The sequence below is a fragment of the Rattus rattus genome, chromosome 15, assembly GCF_011064425.1.
Source record: "Rattus rattus isolate New Zealand chromosome 15, Rrattus_CSIRO_v1, whole genome shotgun sequence".
Lineage (NCBI taxonomy): Eukaryota > Metazoa > Chordata > Mammalia > Rodentia > Muridae > Rattus > Rattus rattus.
Genome location: NC_046168.1, coordinates 72649909 through 72671336, shown reverse-complemented (window position 1 = coordinate 72671336; position 21428 = coordinate 72649909). Strand labels below are relative to the sequence as shown.

The window sequence follows — 21428 nt, the reverse complement described above, 5'->3', positions numbered from 1 at the left end:
ATATAGAATATCAAATGCTTTGAACTCTTATAGCTACAGGATTTTATCTTAAATCCCTTCTTTTGGTCAACTTACTACCCACAAGTCAGTACAGCTCATTATTTTGATTGTAATGTTCATGATTTTTTTTCCTCTCTAAAACAATGCCTTTCTAAGTTCAGTGTCGAGATGAGGTTTCATTTAAATCACTTCCTAAATAATGTAGTTTGTATATGACTGAAGTTTAATTAATGAGAAACACCCAACCAAGTCAATTTTACATATATACATATACATATACATATACATATACATATACATATACATATACATATACATATACATATACATATACATATACATATACATATACATATACATATACAATCACTGGATATTGGAGCTATGGAGGTAGCTTAATGGGTAAAACTGCCTGCCTTGCAGGCACCAGGACCAGAATTGCATCCCCCAAACCACGACAAGAAGAAAAGCAGAATACATATGGCAGAACACTCTTTGGAGCTCTCTGGTCTGCCAGTCCAGTCTCCTTGCTGAGCTCCAGGCAAGTGAGAAAGACACTCTCCAAAATATGCACCCAGGCCAGCTAGAAGCACAGTCTTTAAACCCAAAGTGATTGGAACCAGAGGGAGAACACCTAGGGTTGAACTCTTTCTTCCGTGTGCCTGAATGTGCTGTTGTATCCCCACACATAAGGACGTAAACACAAAAATACATACAAAGGAAATTATTTATTAGCGACCACAGATTGCCAGAGAAATACTAAGTATTAGCATTTGATAGTATGTTGTATTTGTGGGAACTTTATTACTTCAAATGGACTGACAAACAGTCTTTATTCTCCTTATGTTTATCTCACCTCTGCTGAAATTGGATGACAGATTCATTAAATTGTGTCAAGGTTTAAGAAATACCCATAATTTTACTATGGGACCAGGAAAGTGGGGAAGGCAGCATTTGAAACGTAAATAGATAAAATAATTAATACAAAAGAGGAAAAAAAGGTGACAGAAAGGAGAATTGTTTCTCCTTCTTCCCACTAGTATAAGGTGTGCAAGGAGGTTAAGAGAAATGGCGGAAGTTCTTTCACTCCATTGACCATGGTAATTGCCTGTGAAATGAGGACCGGAGGTGACTCTCGACTTTCTCCTTTCAGGTGATAAGTTAGAAGAATTTCTAAGATCCCTAAATAGCAGCAAGCCTCTCTACCTGGGACAGACGGGCCTGGGGAATACTGAAGAACTTGGAAAGCTGGGGCTGGAGCCCGGGGAGAACTTCTGCATGGGAGGACCTGGGATGATCTTCAGCAGAGAGGTTCTCAGGCGTATGGTGCCTCACATTGGCGAATGCCTCAGAGAAATGTACACGACCCACGAGGACGTGGAAGTCGGAAGGTGTGTTCGGCGCTTCGGTGGGACGCAGTGTGTCTGGTCTTATGAGGTAAGCCTTAAGGTGCGATGAGATATTCTTGTATTACAGGTGCGCGTCACTCTGCATCCTGGGCTACAATGCTATCTGTCATTTACTTATCTTTATTTTCTTAAAAATCACGGTAGCTGACTTCTATGGATTTGGACGCTACTGCAGGATGCATCTTCCTTATTAGACCCAACACCTCGCTGAGCTTTTGTTGTTAGCATGAATCTTAACTTTAGGCAAACTTTTGGTTACATCTCTGCCACTGGAAACAAGTCCCCCAACTCACTTAATTTGTCTTTTTGGAGTTTGTAGGCATGCGTATTCATTTGCTCTCTCTAATAAGAAGGCCAACTGTAGTTCCTTCCATGTAATTATTATTATTTGTTGACCTGTTTTTCTTCACATGATAACAACTCTTTGTTTTCACATGGCTAACATGTGGGGTTCTTGAGAACATTCAAGTGGGAACTGAACGCTTAGGGGAGGGTCAGCAAGATGGCATTCACGATAGGTTCATTTCCAGCACTTTACAGCTTTACTTAAGAGAATGAAAGTAATCTGGGGAAATGCCTGAGGCTGTCACGTGACTGTTGTTCTCTAGACTTTGTTTATGTCTGTTTTTGTGACAATTTATCAAAAGCCAGAATTATTTAACTAGGGAAAGTTATGGACTGTTATGACATGGTGGCCATTAGTTTAGTGGAATTGCTTTTTCCGTTTAGAATTTGGCTTTGAAATCAAATGAATTGTCCTTTAAAATAGTTTTCCTGAAAGATAATTTTAGTAACAATTGATTTGATGCTTAAATAATACATTGCAATTTTAATGAAGTTTGATTTGCAGGGTTTTTTTTGAGTTTAATTTTATTTTACCTTCCTAGTGGACCCAGTGCATTTTAACTTCTGTATTTCGAAAAGTTTCATAAATTAAGTACGTAGGATACATTTAAGGAAAATTCATTTCATGTGAACTGATTGTTTCTCAAAGGTACATGGTTCCCCTCATTATTTTTCTTTCAGGGGTGTAATATCTATTTAGTTTTTTAAAAATGTCTTGTGATACAATTCATTGAGGTATTTTAAATAATTATTACACACAGAAAAACTTATGATAATTATGTATTTGGGATCCGAATTAGGCACATTGAGATGATTATACAACTAATCGCTTTCAGTAATAAAGTAGCAATTTTTATTTTATAGAGCTGTCCTATAGCTTTGGTAATTCATTCTGGTAATTCTAACACTTGCAAGCCTGACGAGGTTAGCTTGAGCTATATAGCCAGACTGGATCCTAAAAGTAAAACAAAACAACAGTATTTAGAAGAAGATTAGCAACAAAGTATTACAACTTTTCACAAAAGGCAACTTCACTGAACTCAATGAAAAAAGATTTGTCTCTAATATAAAAGTATCTGGGAAACAAACAATAATGTATAAAATGCATTCAGCTAATTTCACCTGAAGTTAAGCTGCAGCAATTTTGAAAGGATGAGTGAATGCAAAAGGGAAATGTGGAGTTCTTGATAATTAATTGCCTTCAGTTAAATTGAGAGTTCTAGTAAACATATCTTTTGTCTCCCACATTCTCATTGATTCAGCTACAAAGGTCCAGTCTTTACCTTGTGCTTTATCTGTTCATGTTCCATGACAAGAAAACATCCTCAAGGGATGCACAAGCTCTCTTGTGGGCTTTACCTTGGTGATATTTTCCATAACCTTTGCAGTATGTTTAAATTTGGAATGACACTTGTCCGTCAAAGACTTCAGAGTCTACACAAAACAACATCTAGTTCTAGCATTGGAACAAAATAAAGTCTCCTGAAGTGTAGAGTGTAAACGACACCCTGAGCAGCTTCAAGGCTCTCAGACAGTGTTGAGTTTCTGTCGGGGTTGTCAACACACACTGGTTACCATTGTCTCCGTGCTGTGCATGGTGCCTAGTGGTATTCAGTCAGGAACTATATGACACGGATTCTTAAACTTTGCTCACCTAGCAGTCATTGGTAGTGTTGATTCTTCATTATCAAAAGAGTCAAACTAAAAATTAAAACCTTCAGTTACATGTTACATGCTTTAATGATTTTTGACAAAGTGTGAGAAAGCTGTATTGTTTTATTTTAGAAATACCAAGAACCCAATGAGAGTAAACTGACTGTGAAACCCAGAGTGCTTCTAAATTGCATTATAATGTAACCAAATTAAAGGAGAATGTGTGGAATAGATTATTTTAATCTGCATTGTTTAAGAATCCTAAACAGGTTAGACTATACCTACTTATTGAAAAGTGACTCAAGCAATGCCTAGATTCACTTCAAGAGTTCTGTGCTGTTTCCTGGGTCAGTCTCAATGGGAAAGGAGGTTAGTGCTTTCCCGTTCCCACATAATTCACACAAACTCAACTCAACTCAACTCTTCTCTTCTCTTCTCTTCTCTTCTCTTCTCTTCTCTTCTCTTCTCTCTCTCTCTCTCTGAAGAAAGAAAATAAAATTACAGCAAAACTCTTTAGTAAAACGAAAACCTACATTTATGCAGAAACATCTCTGGAAATGCTATAGCAATTTATGTGTGACTGCCCCAAAACTTCAAACAACTCAAGTGGTCTCGTAGGCAATCTGCTTGGTGTTGAGGAACTCATCTCTTAAGGCAGCCAGAACCTTCTCTTGCTACATATATCCTTGGGACTCTGAGACACTAATGTGTAACTTCAGTGCCTGGCAATCTGATGCTGACAGTCTGTTTGCAGGTGACTTCTTCTCCTCTCCCCATCTACTCCCCCACTCACTTGTCTTTCGAGGTACACAAAATGCTGAATGCCATTGGAGAATATCGATCAGTACTTTCCGACTTGGGACTGAGACATCCATTTTCCAAGTTGTTAATACTGAACCACTTCCCAGGTTGCTGCTGTACACACACACACACACACACACACACACACACACACACACACACACACACACACACACACACACACAGCCCTCAGGTGATTCTGTTGTACTCTCTCTAGGCTGGAACTGATCGGCCCCTCCTGCTGGCTAAGGTCAGATGTCTAGTGGAATGCTAACTTGACTGCTCTGGATCTCTGGCATTTTAGGAGACCATCAACATTGCCTTAGCAATGGGGGTTTTAATGTTTTGTGCTTTTAGTCTTGTTTTCTGTTTCCTTCAGTGTAGGCAGTTTTCAGTTCTCTTCATGTCTCATCAGACACCAGGATTTCCATGGGAATTTATTTTATATGCCTTGCTCAAGCTGATTAAAAAAAAGTTTTTTTTTTTTTTTTAGGGAAACAAGCCTTGGGATACAAATTTTAGGATATCCCTTTCCATAAAATGAATTTTGGCAGCAAGAATCAAATTGGTATTTTTAAATACTTGGTTGTGAAGATTACACTTAGTCACCTGTCATGCATGGATGTCACATTAAGGAAAGAAATAAAATAATTCCCCTTGGAGTAGATCAATCAAGAGCAAGAGTAGATTTCATCAACACTTGATGCTTCCTGTTCCTCTGTCTTCTGTCTGTCTGTTGTATGAGTGTGAATCTGAGTCATTGTCTGTATCTGTGTTTGTCTGGTGGATGTGTCTGTCCCTCTCTCTGTCTTTATTGAGAAACACAAAGAGCACCACGGGAAGAAGGAATAGGATAAACTTTCCTGAAGCTGTGACCCTTTAACAAAGTTCCTCACATTGTAACAACCCCCTAACAAGACTATTTTCATTGCCACTTCGTAACTATAATTTTGCTACTGTTATGAATTAGAATATAGATATCTGATATGCAGGATATCAGATCAGATTTTAACCCCTGAGGGAGTCACGCCCACAGGTCGAGAACGACTGCTTCACAAATCTCTGTCAGGAGTTTTACAAGGGATTAAGTCACTGGCTCTAACTGAACCCAGCCGATCCCGATAACAAGCATCATTGCTTATCCACCAGTGTCCATAATGGTTACATTTATGTCAACTTGAGGAAGTTACTCACAGCTTCTGTTTTTGCTGCTTTCAGCAAATGATGCTCACACACATTACCTGAGCCAGGAGCATGGAAGAGTTCATAATTTAAGATTATAGCAATACGTTATCTTAGGTTGTAAAAATTGTTAACATGGGTAACCTAAGGCGAGTAGTGTAGGTTCTAACAAAAGCAAGTTAAACAGTTCGAGGGCACAGTGGGCTAGCAGTCTCACATAGCTTTAAGGTATATTATTCACTCTGGCTCTGAGGTCCAGAAAATGTTCCAGTCTCTTAGAATGAAGAATTAAACGCTTTTAGAAATCCCACTGTGTATCATGGTATACTTCTATTTTTATTGTAAATTAGCCTATTTATACGTTCATGTTTAGTTTGTTAGCAGTATTGAGTTTTTTATTTAGTATTACCACTTACACTTAAGCATTAAAATAATTTCAACTTCATTAATTATTCTCACCCCGTGAGTTCTACCTTTGATCACTAAAGATCAGATGAAGACTGCTAGTTTTTCTCGGTTTGATTTTTGTAGTAAATTAAAGCCAATGGGAAGACACATGATTTAACTACACGTGGTTTCAGAAGCCAGTTTTACATTGGTTAAAAATCTTTTTCTGTGGCTTTACAGAACCATTTCCCATGACTGAACAGAATTATATTTGACTCTTTTCATGGCTAACTTAGTGTGAGAAGTCTGGTGTTCACTTTTGGCCTATTAATGGCTATGAATACTGTAGCAAAATTTATTTTACGAAAAGATGTGTTTCGTGAGTTGTTCTTGGGCTTTTAAGTATCACCAGAGAGCTGTGGCACTGGACTATGTTAAGGTCTTCATAGCATCTTTTAGCTTTAAGGTCTCTCAGCCACTCCCACCAGGCTGTTGCCTTCTAAGATGCTCCTTAGCGTCTTCCTGGTCTTTGTGAACTTTCATTTCTTCCTCCTCCTCTGCCTCCTCTTTTACTTCACAGTCATTTTTGTCTTCCTTTCCCCCCTTCCCTCTCTCTTTACTGGTATATGCACGAGTGTGTACAGGTGTGTGCACATGTGTATGCCAGCCCTCATTCGTGTGTCCCTGTGTGGAGTCCAGAGGGTGATTTTCGGCGTCTCCCCCAGATGTTCGCCAACGCATCTGCTTGAGGCAGAAACTCAGACTGAGCCCAAAGTTCACCTTTCAGGCCACTCTGTGTTCCAGTTCTGAACACTGGGGTTATAGAACAGGCTGCCGTGTGTGACTTTCGGTTTGGGTCTGGGGACCTGAACTCAGCACCTCATGATTGCACAGCAAGCACCTTAGCTGTGGAGCCATCCCCACGCTCTGTTATCAGAATGCTTGTTGTCCCCTAGAACTAATGAATAGGTGCAGTAAAGGCTGAGACAATGTTTTGTTTTTTACATATCTAGAATTCAGTCTTTCAGAAGTTTTTGTTGTCACTGTTGTTGTTTGTTTTTGGACTGCAAACTTCTCACATCTGCTTTGCTCCCTGTCCCATTTGTCAAATGAAACCACCCTGAACTGTCTCTGTGATTCTCTTGCTGTAGCACTCTTTTCTCCGTTGTACAAACATAAAATAAAATAAAATCACCTCCCAAAGTTAAAAGTCACCTCCTAAAGTTATGGGAAACACAGTGCAGATGTCGGTGCTCTGCAAGCTTCAGGCATTTCCACGGCTAACTGGTCCCTTGTCACCTGACCTGAGACAATGTATGTCTTCTGAAAAGATGCTTTCCAACAGGTGAAGATGCTACCAAGTTTGAGAGATGCCTCCAGACAACTGGAAACAAACAGAATGCTAGCAGGACACCCACCCCCTGTGAGGTTTAAATGCTTTTCTTCCCTAATAAGTCACAAATATTCAAGTTTCTTGAAAAAAAAATCAAGTCATTTTCTGGTTCTACTTTCATTGTCTTGTTGTCTGAAACAGTGTGTTCCCTGAGAAACGTTAGTTCAGCTGTTTTTCTACTTAGCAAGTATTCAAAATCCAAGGGCATGCACCAGACGTTGAAGTGTATGTATGCCACGTTTCTTTTGTAAAATGGTATAGCTTTTAAAGGGATGTTTTGTTCAAGGGATGTAGTTGATGCATGTACAGAAATCACCGAGATGTGCGAGCCATTATTTGATGTTGCCAAATACCAAAAGCAGTCGAGGGAGGTGGGGATTGAAGAGCTGCTGGGCCTCAGAGGCCCAGTGTGGTTCTAATTTAACCTCTTAAGAAACACACTGGTCCAAGCCCAGTACCAGGCCTCATGTGTGTTTAATGTTTTTCCGTAGTGGATATTAACAGTTCAGTAAGTGCACTACACGTTTATGAATTAACTGAATAAACATGATTTATTCTTTAAAACCCAACGGGCACCGTCTGGAGCCTAACAGACAATGAAATTGATTTCTTAATTGTTTTGAGATTCTCAGGTCTTTATTTACTGATTCTAATTTTGACAGCGGCATTCTTCACTTGTTGTGTTCAATAGTATCTGAAGACTTGTTTTACCATCTCTTTTTGTTTCACTAATTTTTATCGGGAGCTTATTTACTTATAAAACCTCCTATATCACTAAGAGATGGCTTAAATATGCACACATAAGAGAAATAACTATTGAAGTTCAAAGAAATCAAAGTAAATGAAACTTCAGAAAAATATGGCAATGACTATAAAATGCATATTGGCTCTTATTTTCTGAACATTAAATAGTAATTCTGAACATTAAGACCTAATAAAAAGAAGCAAGGGAGAGAAAGGAGTGTGGAGTACCAGACCACATTCCCAGCACCTCAGCTAATAGAAGGTAGCAGGTGTGCTTGGGTGTTTCGTATAACTTCCCTCAATAGACACCAGGGCTGAAAGGCAGAAGGGCAATCCTGTGCATGAAATTCCCTATAGAGACAACAGTTGTCATCGAGTGCAAAGGTGTTTGGTGTATTGCTGGATTTTATTTCGAAATGAGAAATGTTCTTCAGAGACTAATCTGTGGCTAAATAGAACTGTCCCACATCTATTGGGCTGGCAAACTGATAGCTTGACACGTTTGCGTCTTGTTGTTGTTAAAAACTGAATGGACAGTTATCGTGGTTTTGGTTGAGAGGCTGTGACTTAGCTAATCAAAGGAAGGTTAGGGGACCGTTTCAGAAGTCACACTTGGCTACCTCTAGGACAGGGCAGCCATCCTATTTGAGGAGCTTAGATGATGAGGTTGAATGGAATTCCAAACAACTGGGCCTAGCATTAAACCACCATTACATAACCGTGAGCTGATGGTTAGAAATGTCTCTTTTCATAAGTAATAATTTAATTTTGAGGTAAATTTTGCAAACGTAAATGGAAATATAGGAGGATATACACTTAAAAATAAAAGCTGTATTTAATGAGGTAAAAATCTGAGAACATCAAGATGAATTCTTAATGAAATGAGGGTATTTAATGTATCCTGAAAATACATCTGTTAAAGCACATTTAAAGTGTTCTACTCATATAGCCAGCTGCTTTCACTTGCCCGTAGAGCCCCCTCTACAGTGTGTCATGAGCCCACCTTTCTCATCTTATGGCAAGGACCAGGAAGAGGACTCTGGCTTCTAGCTCACCTCTTGCCTTCAAGTCTGATAGAATCGGGTCCCCTCAGATATGTCTCTCGATATTATTTCCACTCTGCACCCTGGAATCTCCAGTTGAGTCTTACTGTGGTAATCCAGGTCATCATCAAGATGGTGTCATTCCTATTAGCTGTGGCATTTCTTAGTGCACCAAAGGTATCATTTAGTAACTTTGTTCTCTATTAATGCCCTTCATTTCTGTTGTACCAATTGCAAATTACTCCTAGATCAGAACTACCCCCCTCCCCCCCGTTCCAATTGCTAGTTTGCCATTCACGAGCTCTATGGCGGTGGACAAGTTATTGTGTCTCTTGGTTCTCTGACTTTCATTTCCTCGTCTACTGAATGACATTACAATAATTTCTATTTACAGGGCACTTCTGGGAAGACTAAATGTCTCAATGTGTTTAGAAGCATTTCAGAGTCGTCGCTCGTACTGTTAGATGTTTTTGAGGAAGCAAAATGCCATAAAACAGTGCCAATTTTACAGAGCCATTGTGGGGAATAAAAGGGTCAATAAATTGAAGGTCTTTAGAATCTTGCCCAGCACACAACCAGCCATGTGTTCATGTTAACTCTTTCTAATATCCAAAGTGGCAGTGTTTATATGCCTTATGCCCCATAGGTAATTACCCCAAGAGGATAATGTCAATTAGAAAGGTCAGTTATAATGGGTCTTTGAAAGGTCTGCTCTGCTACAGTAGGGGAGAGTCTTGATTCAGTTTATTGATTGATTGATTGATCTATCGATTGATTTTTGTATTCATCTGTGTGAGAGTGTAGATGCCAGAAGAAAGCATCAGCTCCCCTGGAGCTAGACTTGTAGGTGATTTATATAAACCACCCAACATGACAGGAGACAGATTTGGGTCTATTGTAAGAGCAGTACGTAATCCTAACTGATGCGCTCTCTCTCCAGCCCCAGGGTAGTGGTTCTTTTTTCTACTACACAGTGGGATTCTCTGAGGGACTTTGAAAATAGTTATGATATTGGAACCAATAGCTGCTCCAATATATCAGAGTCTCTTACAGGGGATGCCTGCAGCATGAGTATTATTTGAAATAGTCTAGGTGACTAAGGTGGATACGGTATTGACACCACAGTACCCACTAGAATATATGCACAGCACACATTCCTGTTTGTTCTGGGGTGGAGCCCATGCCTTCAGGCTTGCACAGAAGTACTTTACCAAGGGAGGTATCTCGCCAATTCTCTAGTGTATTGATTTTAAGTTAACTCTCATATTTAAATATCCAGCCAACATTGAGTTATTCTCCATTTTCTTTCCTTTTCCTGCAATCGTAGAGACTAACAAAAACTTCCATATAATTGTCATCCATTTGTTTAAAACAGCAAAGTCCCCAGACGTTAAGACAATAATATAAAAATATCACTTACAGCCTCATGGCATCTCATCTAATGACTTGCTCAAATATTGCTTTACAAAGAACACCAAAGTGGATTTTCAGGCGTTCTTAGAACTATTTTCACACATTCAGTACTTGAAGAGTTATAGCTCTTCCTAATGACTGTATCTGAGTGGTATATAATAACAGAGTTCTAAAACACTTGAGTGCTGATTCCCATTATTTTGCTGCTGTTATATTGACTTATTGCATTGGACTTCGGTGCTTTAAAGACAAAAGGCATTAGAGCGACTCGTATGATAAATTGCAGAAATGGTAACTTTATAGATTTATAGCTCTTTCGATGTAAATTTGATGTCATCTGCTTGTCACTAACAAACATTCCTTTGCTCAACACTGTACTGACTTCTCTGGAGGTGGAGATTACGTGATACTTTATTTTAAATAAAGGAAGGAAATGCTCCATCAAATTGGAAAATGCTGTGCATCCCTCAAACCTTTCGTACCATACAGGACACTTGGTGGATAGGAGAGAGCATCAAAGGCTACGCAGTATCAAATTGTGTGTTTGCATTAAGCATATCTAAGGTACAAAAAGTGAGAATTTGAAGTTGTAGCATTTATACATCAAACTCAGAAGTTAAGATGGGTCTGTAGACGATGTGTGAGCAAGTCTTAGAATTTCGTGGAACAGTGTGGACTGGAAAAAAAGCGTAAGATTGTGAGAAATCCTTCTGGCTAATGTTAATGAGCAGCCGGTATAGAAAATCAGTCCGCTGGGTCATAGAAAGCTTTGATGAGCTCTGAGTGGAGAGTATCACACAGATGTTTTTCTTAATGGCTCTAGTGCAGGAAGATGCCTTAGCGGCCCAATGCTTGAGGACAGGGTCTTATGGGATTTAGTTATAGCTGCTGATCATGTGAGATGAATCTTAATGAAAGGGCCATAGAAGAAACGAAGAGGATGAACTTAAGATCGAGAAGACAGAGAGTTGGTCACAGAAGTGACAATGTAGGCATGCAGTAGTAGATTGGGGAGGGTGAACGTGTCACCTGGGTGTTAGGTTTGAAGAGGAGAGTATTCCCAGAGGTTAGGCCCTTGAGACGAGCTAGTCTGAGTGACAAATGCTTCAGGGATTACCAGAACACAGGAGGATGTCTACTCAGGGCACACCAAGTTCTACTCCTTATTCATGTACTCAGCAAACAATCACGAGCATCGCATGCCCAGCCATTCTTCCACTGGTTGCTGTTTCAGCAAATGTTAGAACCACATCCCGACCTTATTTACTAGATTATGAACAAGGTAAATAAGCTTCAAAAGACCCAGGAAGGCTGAGAGAGGGGGGTGGGGGCAGGGGTGGGGGAAGAGAGAGACAGAGAAAGACAGAGACACACAGACACACAGAGAGAAACAGAGATAGAGACAGAGAAAGACAGAGGTGAAGACTGACAGAAAGAGAGACAGACAGACAGGCAGGCAGGCAGACACATACACAGAGACAGTCAGGCAGATGGGGAGTGGTACACAACTCTGTGTAGGGAGCCAAGGTGGGCTGTACTGAGAAGACAAAGTATGAGTCGCACAGGGAACAAAGGAGAAGATTGGTCGAATGAGCACGCACAAGTAGCCGAGAATCAGCTAGAGGGCAAGGTAAGCCCAGCCGGAGACACAGACTGGAGGGTTGAAAATGCAAGAACAGAATGGAGAAAGAAGGTGGGAAGACACAGTGTATGGCTTTGACATTCTCTGGGAGCACTCATACAGAGAAAATTGAGGCCCATGTACCTTGAAAAGTTCTCTGGCTTGTAAGGAATGGGTTCCAACCCACAATGAACAGTATCTTTTACTGTCTGCATGCATTTATTTGAATCAAACCTCACTTCTAGGTAAAGCAAATATTGTGTAAATGATCATCTTACGGCTGACCGTGATGGCAAATGCCTGTGGGTCCTCCAGTCAGCTCAAGGCCTCGAAGTGGGAGGAGCACTTGAGATTGGATGTCTGAGACATTGCATTGCAGAAGGAAAAAAAAAATCATGTTCACAGCATGACAGTTCTGCTTTTGGATTAAAGTTTTGTTTTAAAAATTCATTTGTCTTAAATTTATTTCAATAAAATGTAAATACTGAGTAGAATAGGTTGAAAATAATGTATAAAGCATACAAATACAGAGTGAAAATATTTATATTTCTGTGATCCATCTGACTTTAGAATTTTCCTCCCAATAACACTTTTTAATTTTTTTTGTAAGAAAACTAAGACTCTCCTCTCTTTCCAGTTCCTCTTGAATGTCAGAAAACTCTGATTTAGTTTCTTTCCCTGGCTCTTTAGTTTTTAATGGGAAAGGGAAGATGTAATATATTCGTTGTTTTGAACATTAACTTTTTTCAGTTATCATCATTGCTGCGAGCTGTAGTTTGATGAGTAAGCCTCCCCTCAGAGATGCTCATGCACCGTGTGCCCAGCTGGTGGCGCTAACGAGAGGTGATTGGATTGGGAGGGCATTAGCTTCATTAGTGGGTTATCTAAGGATGAGCTTGGAGCTGCAGTGCCTGGAGGAGGGGGAGTCTGGTGGGAAATCAGGTCACAGGGGCCTGCCTTCAGAGTGCGTTCCTTGTGCCTGGTGGTCCAGTCTCCCTCACTTTTTCTGAGCTGCCACCAGCTGAGTGGCTTCCTTGGCCACATAGTCATATCACTGTAATTATTGAGTAATGGAGAGCAGGCTATGGTCTAGACCCTCTGAAACCCGGTGAGCCGAATGAATCTTCCTTTTAAACTGTTTCTCTCATGCATTTGTTATGGTGACAACAAAAGCGTTAGCAGAGAATTACTCTTCTATCAGTGCTTCATTTTAATGGCTGCCTAGAACTTCAAAACGATTGAATTATCATTTTCAGAGAACCACGTGAGTTTCTGGAGGACTAAAAAGGAAAGTAGACTCCACGGCACTCTCAAATCCCCATCTTTATGGGCTGCTTTTGATTCCCAGGAAGTGTTGGCTCTCCCAATGTTTAGCCTTTTCAATATGTCTTACTAGTTTTGCAAAGACTTGCCAAATTCCTCCTGGGAAGATAATTTGCTGTGTGGTGTTAGAGGTAAATACTGCTAAACTCTGCTTGTGGACTATGTGATTTCAGGGAGGGAGTCAACAACGTACAAATCAAGGAACAAAGATACACGTCTTCCTTTGTGGAACTGACACCTTGATTTATGAACATACAGTAATGTTTGTTGCGGTAACTAAGTTTAGGTTCTTCGACTAAAATGAATTTGAACTAATAACTTCAGATTAATTACTCAGTCTATTGCTATTAGTCTGTTCTCCTTGATTTTCTACCCACACAGTTGCTTAGAATAATTTAGTGCTCATTTGATTTCTCTGCGGCTGTTTCATATTCTGCCTGTCTCATAACTGACCGTCATCTTCCTTTGTTTCCCATTCCATTAAATAATCTTAACACTTCATGGAGTTGTGACACTTCAGACTTCAGAGAGAATGCCACCGACTTGTAAGTTAATAGAGACCTACTGTGTGTAGTCTTATAATTATAACCCCATGGAAAGAACAACAATGCCAAGTAACCAGACACCTCAGAGCTTCCAAGGACTAAACCACCAACCAAAGAGTACACATGGAGGGACCCATGGCTCCAGCTGCCTATGTAGCAGAGGATGGCCTTCTTGGGCATCAGTGGGAGGAGAGGCCCTTGGTTGAATGCCAGGATGGGGAGGTGGGAGTGGGTACGTGAGTGGAGGAGCACCCTCATAGAAGCAGGGGGTTCTGAAGGGGAAACATGGAAAGGGGATAACGTTTGAAGTGTAAATAAATTAAATAACCAGTTCTTTAAAAAAAAAAAGAGCCTTAGTTGATCAGCCTTTCCTATCATTTCAGACTTGTAAGCTGACAGAAAGACCTACTGTGTGTAGTCTTAGACCCCTAGTTGATCAACCCTTCCTCTTGACACCATTTTGCAGTAAAGGTTTTGTTCTCTTTGCTTGTCAGTCTCCTCTCAGGGACTATTCTCGTCATGGTGTTGCCACATGATTTAGATTTACATCCAGCGCCGTAATTTTTCTCATGGACTATTTAATGAAGTGTCAGTTATAAAAATAATTTCAAACCCAACAACAGAGTCTTTTCATTGGAAGAACATTTAGTGACATAAATTAGTTTTTAGGGGGACCTAGGCAGTCTCAGGAATACCAGTATATTAATGAAAATATATACCCATAACTACAGGATGATATAATTATGGTACCTCTATAAAAACATTATTAATTGATATCAACTATAAATTTGGGTATTCATAACATTTTTAAGGCTCTAGTTTGAATACATTTTAAATTACGTATATTTTAATTTTAACTGGGCTCTATGCTTTTCATCTCTAATTCTCATTTTGAAATATTTCTCCTTTATCAGCTCTCTGGTTTCAGTGCTCCGTTACCATATTTAATTTTGTTGTGGTGTGTCTTGGTCTGATTTCTTTGGTGAAATACAACTGCATCAACGTACTCGTCACACAGTATGTTCTACATTTTGCTTATGTGCTTCTGTGACACTTTGGGCAGATGGGCACGCGGCCTATGTGCTGAGTTCTGGATGCTGTGCTTATAGGTTTGGCGTATTGGACTACACCAGGGCTTTAACGCTTGAACTGATTAGAATGGCACAAGTGTTCAGTCCGATCAACTTTAAGGGGATTTTGTGGAAGATTATAAGCCATGATACTGACAATTCCCAACTGAGGGGACATGTTTGAATTTTTCAAAGAATACCTGCTTTCATCCCATTTTTTGCTCCAAAGATTTGTGATTGCAAAGAGTCTGATTAATTATTTAAAGAATTAGAAGTATTAATGCTTTTTTATTTCCCCTTCTCCATGTTCCCATTAAATTCTAAATACACTGAGGATAGACATCCCGTGTGTCAAAAGCTCTCACAAAGCCTTGCAGTGCTGCCGGCAGATAATGCCTACAAGATAATTTATGGAGTTAGCAGTCACAGATTTTAGAATATTAGAAAACTACGAATGCTACATTTTTCTTAGGTCATTTGTGTCATAGTTTTTTTTCTATGAAATATAATTATTGTAGCTGAATTAATCCACCTCTGGTTCTAGAATGGGATCTAATACATTTTCTGTTATTTAAAGATTAGAAGGTAATTCCAGTGGCACTCAAATAGTTTTGATAAACTATATTCTTTCCCCTTGTCAGGGTTACTATTAAGGTAAATTTAGAGGAGAATATTTCATCATTTTTGACACTTTTTGAGATATTACAAGTTTGAGTAGTAACTTATTATAGCATAAACACATAATAAATTATCCAGAAGCCAATGTCTAGCTTGTTGTGGCCCTATGAAGGTTTACTTCTTTTCATTGTAGAATAAAACAGTGCTATTAATTGAAAAGTCTAAAATCTTATGCTTATGGTGAGCTGTAACCTACATTTGTAAGTATATAAAATGATAATTACCGTAACTATTCAGCATTAGATATGTGTATGTTTCTACAGTTGGTACTCTGCACTCTGAGGGCTCCTGAGCTGTGCAGGGGTTTGAGGAGATGTTGTTTCTTGTATCTTATGCTACAAGTGCTGGTACAAACTAGAAGTTTCACAACTAGCAGAGATCACATAGCTGAAGAATTGACAGAGTCTTGTGTTGAACTGTAATTTATATGATTCCATTGGCCACACCCTTTTCAAATTGTTACACTGACATCACGGCTATAAATTGAAGAGACAGCCTTGAACTTGTAGTTTGAAACTGGTGTCATAGTAGATAGACCAGGCTAGCTGTATGTGCACACATCACTGGACTAAGTTGGGAAAGAGCTCACAAGTGAGCAAGATTAGACAAGGATAGAATTGAAAGCAGTATCCAAGGATTGTACTGTCTAGACATGTTTGCCTGTTGTCTTTCCAAGATAGATCTGTAAGGTGTGGATACATGAGAGCAAATTTGCTGTTGCTTTCTGGCTATTAGTATGTTTCTAGGAAAATGAGTAGAAGAATAACATTTTTAGTAGAAACAAGCATTGTCTTTACTGGGTGTCAGTATAAAAATAAGACTGTGGGCTGCCAGTTATATCTAAATGACCTTTACATTTTCGTCTGTACTTTTACAATCAGAGTGCATGTGGACATGTATATCTTGCTTAGTGTGATATATTCTGAGAATTCAGCATTTTACAGGTTAAATATATCCTGTTCTCCTCCTGGGTGTGTATTACCATATATACAAAATAGCTAGTGTCTATAATGTTATAAAAACTATTGGTTCAGGCATTTAAAGTGAATTTTTCATATTAATTAGTTTTCAATAATGAATGTCTTCTACTTAAGCTAAACTATTAATAATTTCTTATAAAACTCTCTAAAGATAAGTAGTGTTATTATGACCTCAATTCTAATCATCGTTGCAAGAAGGCTGTGGTGAGTTCTAGACACGTGCTTAGCTTCTGATATAATGCAAAAAGGTTGAAGTCCATTCAAGCCCTCTAAAACGAACCCCCATTTTTGAGGCTTAATGGACACATGAAGGCACACAGTAGGGCTATATCAGGGCAGTAGGACATACTTGAATGAGCAGTGTAACCACTAAGTATAAGATACTATGTTTGCTCAAGGCACAGAACCTCCTTAGGGCTGAGAATGAGTGCACAAGAGTAAGAATATGAAGAGCAGAAGCACACACAGGGCAGGGAAGGGAATGTTTACATGAGTCATCACTTGGGATCCTGATGCTTGTCAAGAGAGTTTCATGGGTAAGTTGATCTTAACTTGAAAAACTAAGTAGGGAAACCTCCTAAGCACAGACGGAATGTGATAGGATGAGTTGACTATGAAGTCCCAGACCTCAAGGCAATCAAAGTCAAGCCAGTCAAGATCACCTAGACCTAAACTTTTTCTACTCATAACCACTTCTTACTTGTAATTTTTTATGCGTATCTGATATACAGTAGTATCAATCAAACATTTCATGGCAGTAAATCACAAATTTATTTAAATTTATAAATTTGTATATGCATTATTTTTAGCTTTAATTAAAGACAAAAGCAGATTTACACACGAACGTGAGTGTGCTTGCTGATTTTCAAAGAAAGTAAAATACTGGCTGAAACTTTGACAATGCAGAATGTAGAACATAGTCAGTATTTTTGGGAGTTGATCAGCAGTTTGGTTGTTAAGTCATCAATCCCGTTTTGTGTATTTTGTACCAAATGGCAGAAGAACAATAAGGGCCATTTCAGAAATTGATCCTCAGTCTTTCTGAATCTCAATCCAAATGCATTTAGTGATTTCCTATGACACTCAAGTCACTGGCTCAAATGGCAATTCTCAAATATCAAACATTCTAACACGGTACCATCCAAAGATATTTGACAGTTACATTTGGAGGAATGATAGTAGGGAAATGTTAAAAGCCTTTGTTCTCATAAGTCATTATCATTCTATAAGGTTATTAATAATAAAGCATCACAATGCATAGCATAATAGTTTCTGAGCTAAGGTGCTTCAGGCATTGTCCAGCATGATCACCAATGACGTGCAAATGTCTGTTTAACACCAACACTGCAGTGAATTCCTTCCCTGCACTGCCAGAGAGACCACAGGTTCTGTATGATTCATCTTTTTAAATGAATTTGGCTATTGCAGGCTCAGAAACATTTTACAGCCGACGAATTATTAATAACCCCCATACTCACCGTATGATGTCATGTGGGGTCATGCCCCAATTCAAGAGACCAAAGTCTAGATCAGAGCTGTATAGGAACAGATCTCAACAGCTACAGGGGACAGACAAGGTGATATGGCCCCAAAGACCTGAGCAGTTGGAAGTCTACAGCAGAGATGACAGCCCCAAAGCAAGGACACAGTGAGAATGAGTGTTCATGTCTACTGCTGGGGACCTTGGGTCTTCATCAAGACTCTTCAGGTTTCCAACATGTATATACAGGTGCACATGTATTTGTGTGCATGTGTATCTGCATTGAGGGCAGAGGTCAATGGTGGGTGTCTTTTCAGTCACCTTTTTACGTAGTTTTGAGACAGGATCTTTCTCACCAAATGTGAAGCTCACACCCATTTGCCTTAGCTACCTGGTCAGTTGGGATCCGTCTGTCTCTGCCTCCCCAGCACTTAGATTACACTGGATTTATTTACTTATTTGTTTAAAAATCATCAGTGCTGGGGATTAAATAAATATCATCAAGTTTACACACAAGCACTTTACAAGCTGAGCTATCTCCCCAACCTTGTAACTCCTTTATTTTCTATTTGTCTTTTTCACTTTATTTATTTATTTTTTATTAGATATATTTCTTTACTTACATTTCAAAGGTTATTCCCCTTCTCGGTTTCCTGACCTAAGCCTCCATTCCCTCCCCTCCCCATTCCCCATACAGCTATTCATCTTATACATCCCCCTTATTGCCTCCCCCCATATTCCCCTGCACTGGGGGGGGGGTCCAACCTTGGCAGGACCAAGGGCTTCCCCTTGCATTTCACACTGTATTTCTATCATTTCCCCCCTTCCCTTTCCTCACTCCGATATCTCTCATGTTCCCCCTCTCAAATTTGTGACCTCTCCTTTACAATTGTTACATAGATATACTTAAGTATACAAACAATGCATTTCCTACTGATTTTTATTTTAGCATTCCTTATATGCGAGTGCATTTATGATTTGGGATCAGATAACCTATCAAGTCGCTCATCTTAGAGAAAAAATTATGCGCTTCTGTCAGAAGCCATTACTTGCCTGTAGTTCTTCATCCAGGGCTGGGTCTTGTGAAATTGTCCTCATGCATGTTGGCTTGTCACCTGGCTTTGCCATTATGCGTATCCTGTTTAGATAGCCATATTGTTGAGATTTTAACAGTGCAGCTTCCCTACCATATCTAAAAGCAGCAAGCATACTGGTTCTCCCATTCTTGGAACCTTTCCATTCCCTCTTTTGAGCCTCAAGTGTAGCGGCTGCATGATCAGTTTATAGGAGGCGTGTAAGTCCCTGTACTCACAGATAAGCACCAGTGAAACCAGGAATGTTAAACACACAGGGTTCTCTCCTCAAAGGGAGAGGTGTCTTCCTGTTAAACTATTTACTGCCCAGAAGGTTGGGAGCAGAGATGATTAATAGCGTGGTGACCCCTACACTATCGAAACGGCCAGGCCACACCAACTCCCTCAGATCCTTATCTTAAGGCTGTTTATCTCAGTCAGTCTATAGCATTATTCCCTGGAGACCCTTACCATAAGCATTGCTTGCCTTGATCTGCTTCCTTGCTAATCTGTAGAACCCATCTTAATAGAAGATGTCACTTGTACTTCACAAGAGTTTCAGTGTGATCATGTCTTAAGTATACTTGTGCAATAGGACCCGAGTTAATTATTACCCAGAGTGTAGAGTGTGGTTATATTTACCCGAAATAAACTATCTGGCATCAAACTCTTAAAGTGTGAATCAACACTGGCTACTGAGTTATGCTGAAATGAGTTTCTTTCTTGCCTCCCTTGGATGATACTCATGACTGTGGTGTTTGCAGAAACTCCCGCCAGTTAAGTATCTCTGTAATGATCTCTGTCTCCATAAAGAAACGTCTTTGATAGGGGTGAGAGCTATCCTTACCTGTAGCTAAGTGTAAATGGTGAATGAACAGGATAATACACCTCTAACCAGTGTAGAGTCTCACTACATTGAGAACATGGAAGGCAGAACGTCACCTTTCCTTTAATTTATTTCTAATTTTTATCTTATTTATTTTTCAAAGACAGGACCTCACTGTGGACCTTGGCTGGCTTGGAACTCGTGCTTCCTGCCTCTGCCTGCTGAGTGCTGAGATTACAAGCATGCACCACCAGGCCTTCTTATTTGTGATATAAATATGGATGGTATTAAAAATTCCTATTTGTAATGTGAAAAGGGCTGTGATGCCGGAGACAGTGTAGGATCCTGTGCCGTAGTAAGTTCTCAGGGAAACAACTGAAGCAGTATTTAGGGAACATTCTGGAGGAGTAATTCCAGGTTTCAGAAGACGGGTAGGAAGTTCCTGTCAGCAGCTTAGGAGGTTTGTTTGAGAAGGGCTGTCTACAAGGCCCAGTTCTGGTCTTGGATAGAGCTGATCACTGAACTGAGATATCTTAAGAATACTCAGTTTAAAGTTAGCCCTTCCCTCACATTAACTGAATCGTACTGAAAGCAAGGCTACAAAAGGAAGAGAAACTACAAAAAAAGTGCCATTTAATTCGTATATGAGGATGTGGATCTTTCCTAAAGAGAAACAGGATTCTGTTGGCCACCGTTCTCCAGTGTGGTTATAATTTTGCATTATTGTAAGACTATTTTAATTTACTGATTGAAATGAGCATTTGTGATTCAAAATTGGACATTTAACATATTCTCTCTGTCTCTGTCTTTGTCTCTGTCTCTCTCTGTCTCTCTGTCTCTGTCTCTCTGTCTCTCTCTCTCTCTCTCTCTCTCTCTGTGTTCACATGCTTTCTTGCTGTGACATTTATGAGTGTGTGGTAGACGGAGGTCAGAGAACAAAAACAAAGTTGGTTGATCTCTTTATGTGAGTTCTAGGGATCAAACTTTGGTTTTCAAGTTTGTATTAGAAGTGCTTTTCCTCACTGAGCCTTCTCTTTGACCTCTGATCTTTTTTATTTGCTTACATGCCTTACTCAACTTGTTTATATTGTAGACAGGATCTCACTGTGTAGTCCAGACTTGTCTAGATCTCAATCTACGGCTCAGCTTGGCCTCAACTCAGGATCTTAGAACCCTGGCCTCTGAGGTTGTAGGCATGTGAACCATAAGTAGTTTAAGAAGTGCCCTTACTGTTTAAACCATAAGTATGAAACTATATAATTGTAGTTCTCACAGAAAGCCATATATGAAGTATGAAATAGAGAGAACTGTTCTTGCTAAGTTTTGGTTGGCTATTTATCATGTGCTTCTAAGTTGGATTCACCCTGTAACCATACCTTGGAATATTTGTTTTCTTGTCTGAAGTGAAGGACAGGCATCTGTCTTGTGAATGCTGCCTCGTGCAATTGAAAGGTTGGTCCTT

At 39.6% G+C, this 21428-nt stretch overlaps 1 protein-coding gene across 1 annotated transcript in view; it reads left to right on the top strand.

Annotated features, from left to right (window-relative positions):
* Positions 1 to 21428, top strand: part of Chsy3 (chondroitin sulfate synthase 3) — a 245179-nt gene that overhangs the window by 3072 nt on the left and 220679 nt on the right. Inside the window, exon 2 of the mRNA XM_032886245.1 lies at positions 1154 to 1437. Within this exon, the coding sequence (XP_032742136.1) occupies positions 1154 to 1437 (284 nt within the window). The remainder of the gene's footprint in view (positions 1 to 1153; positions 1438 to 21428) is intronic.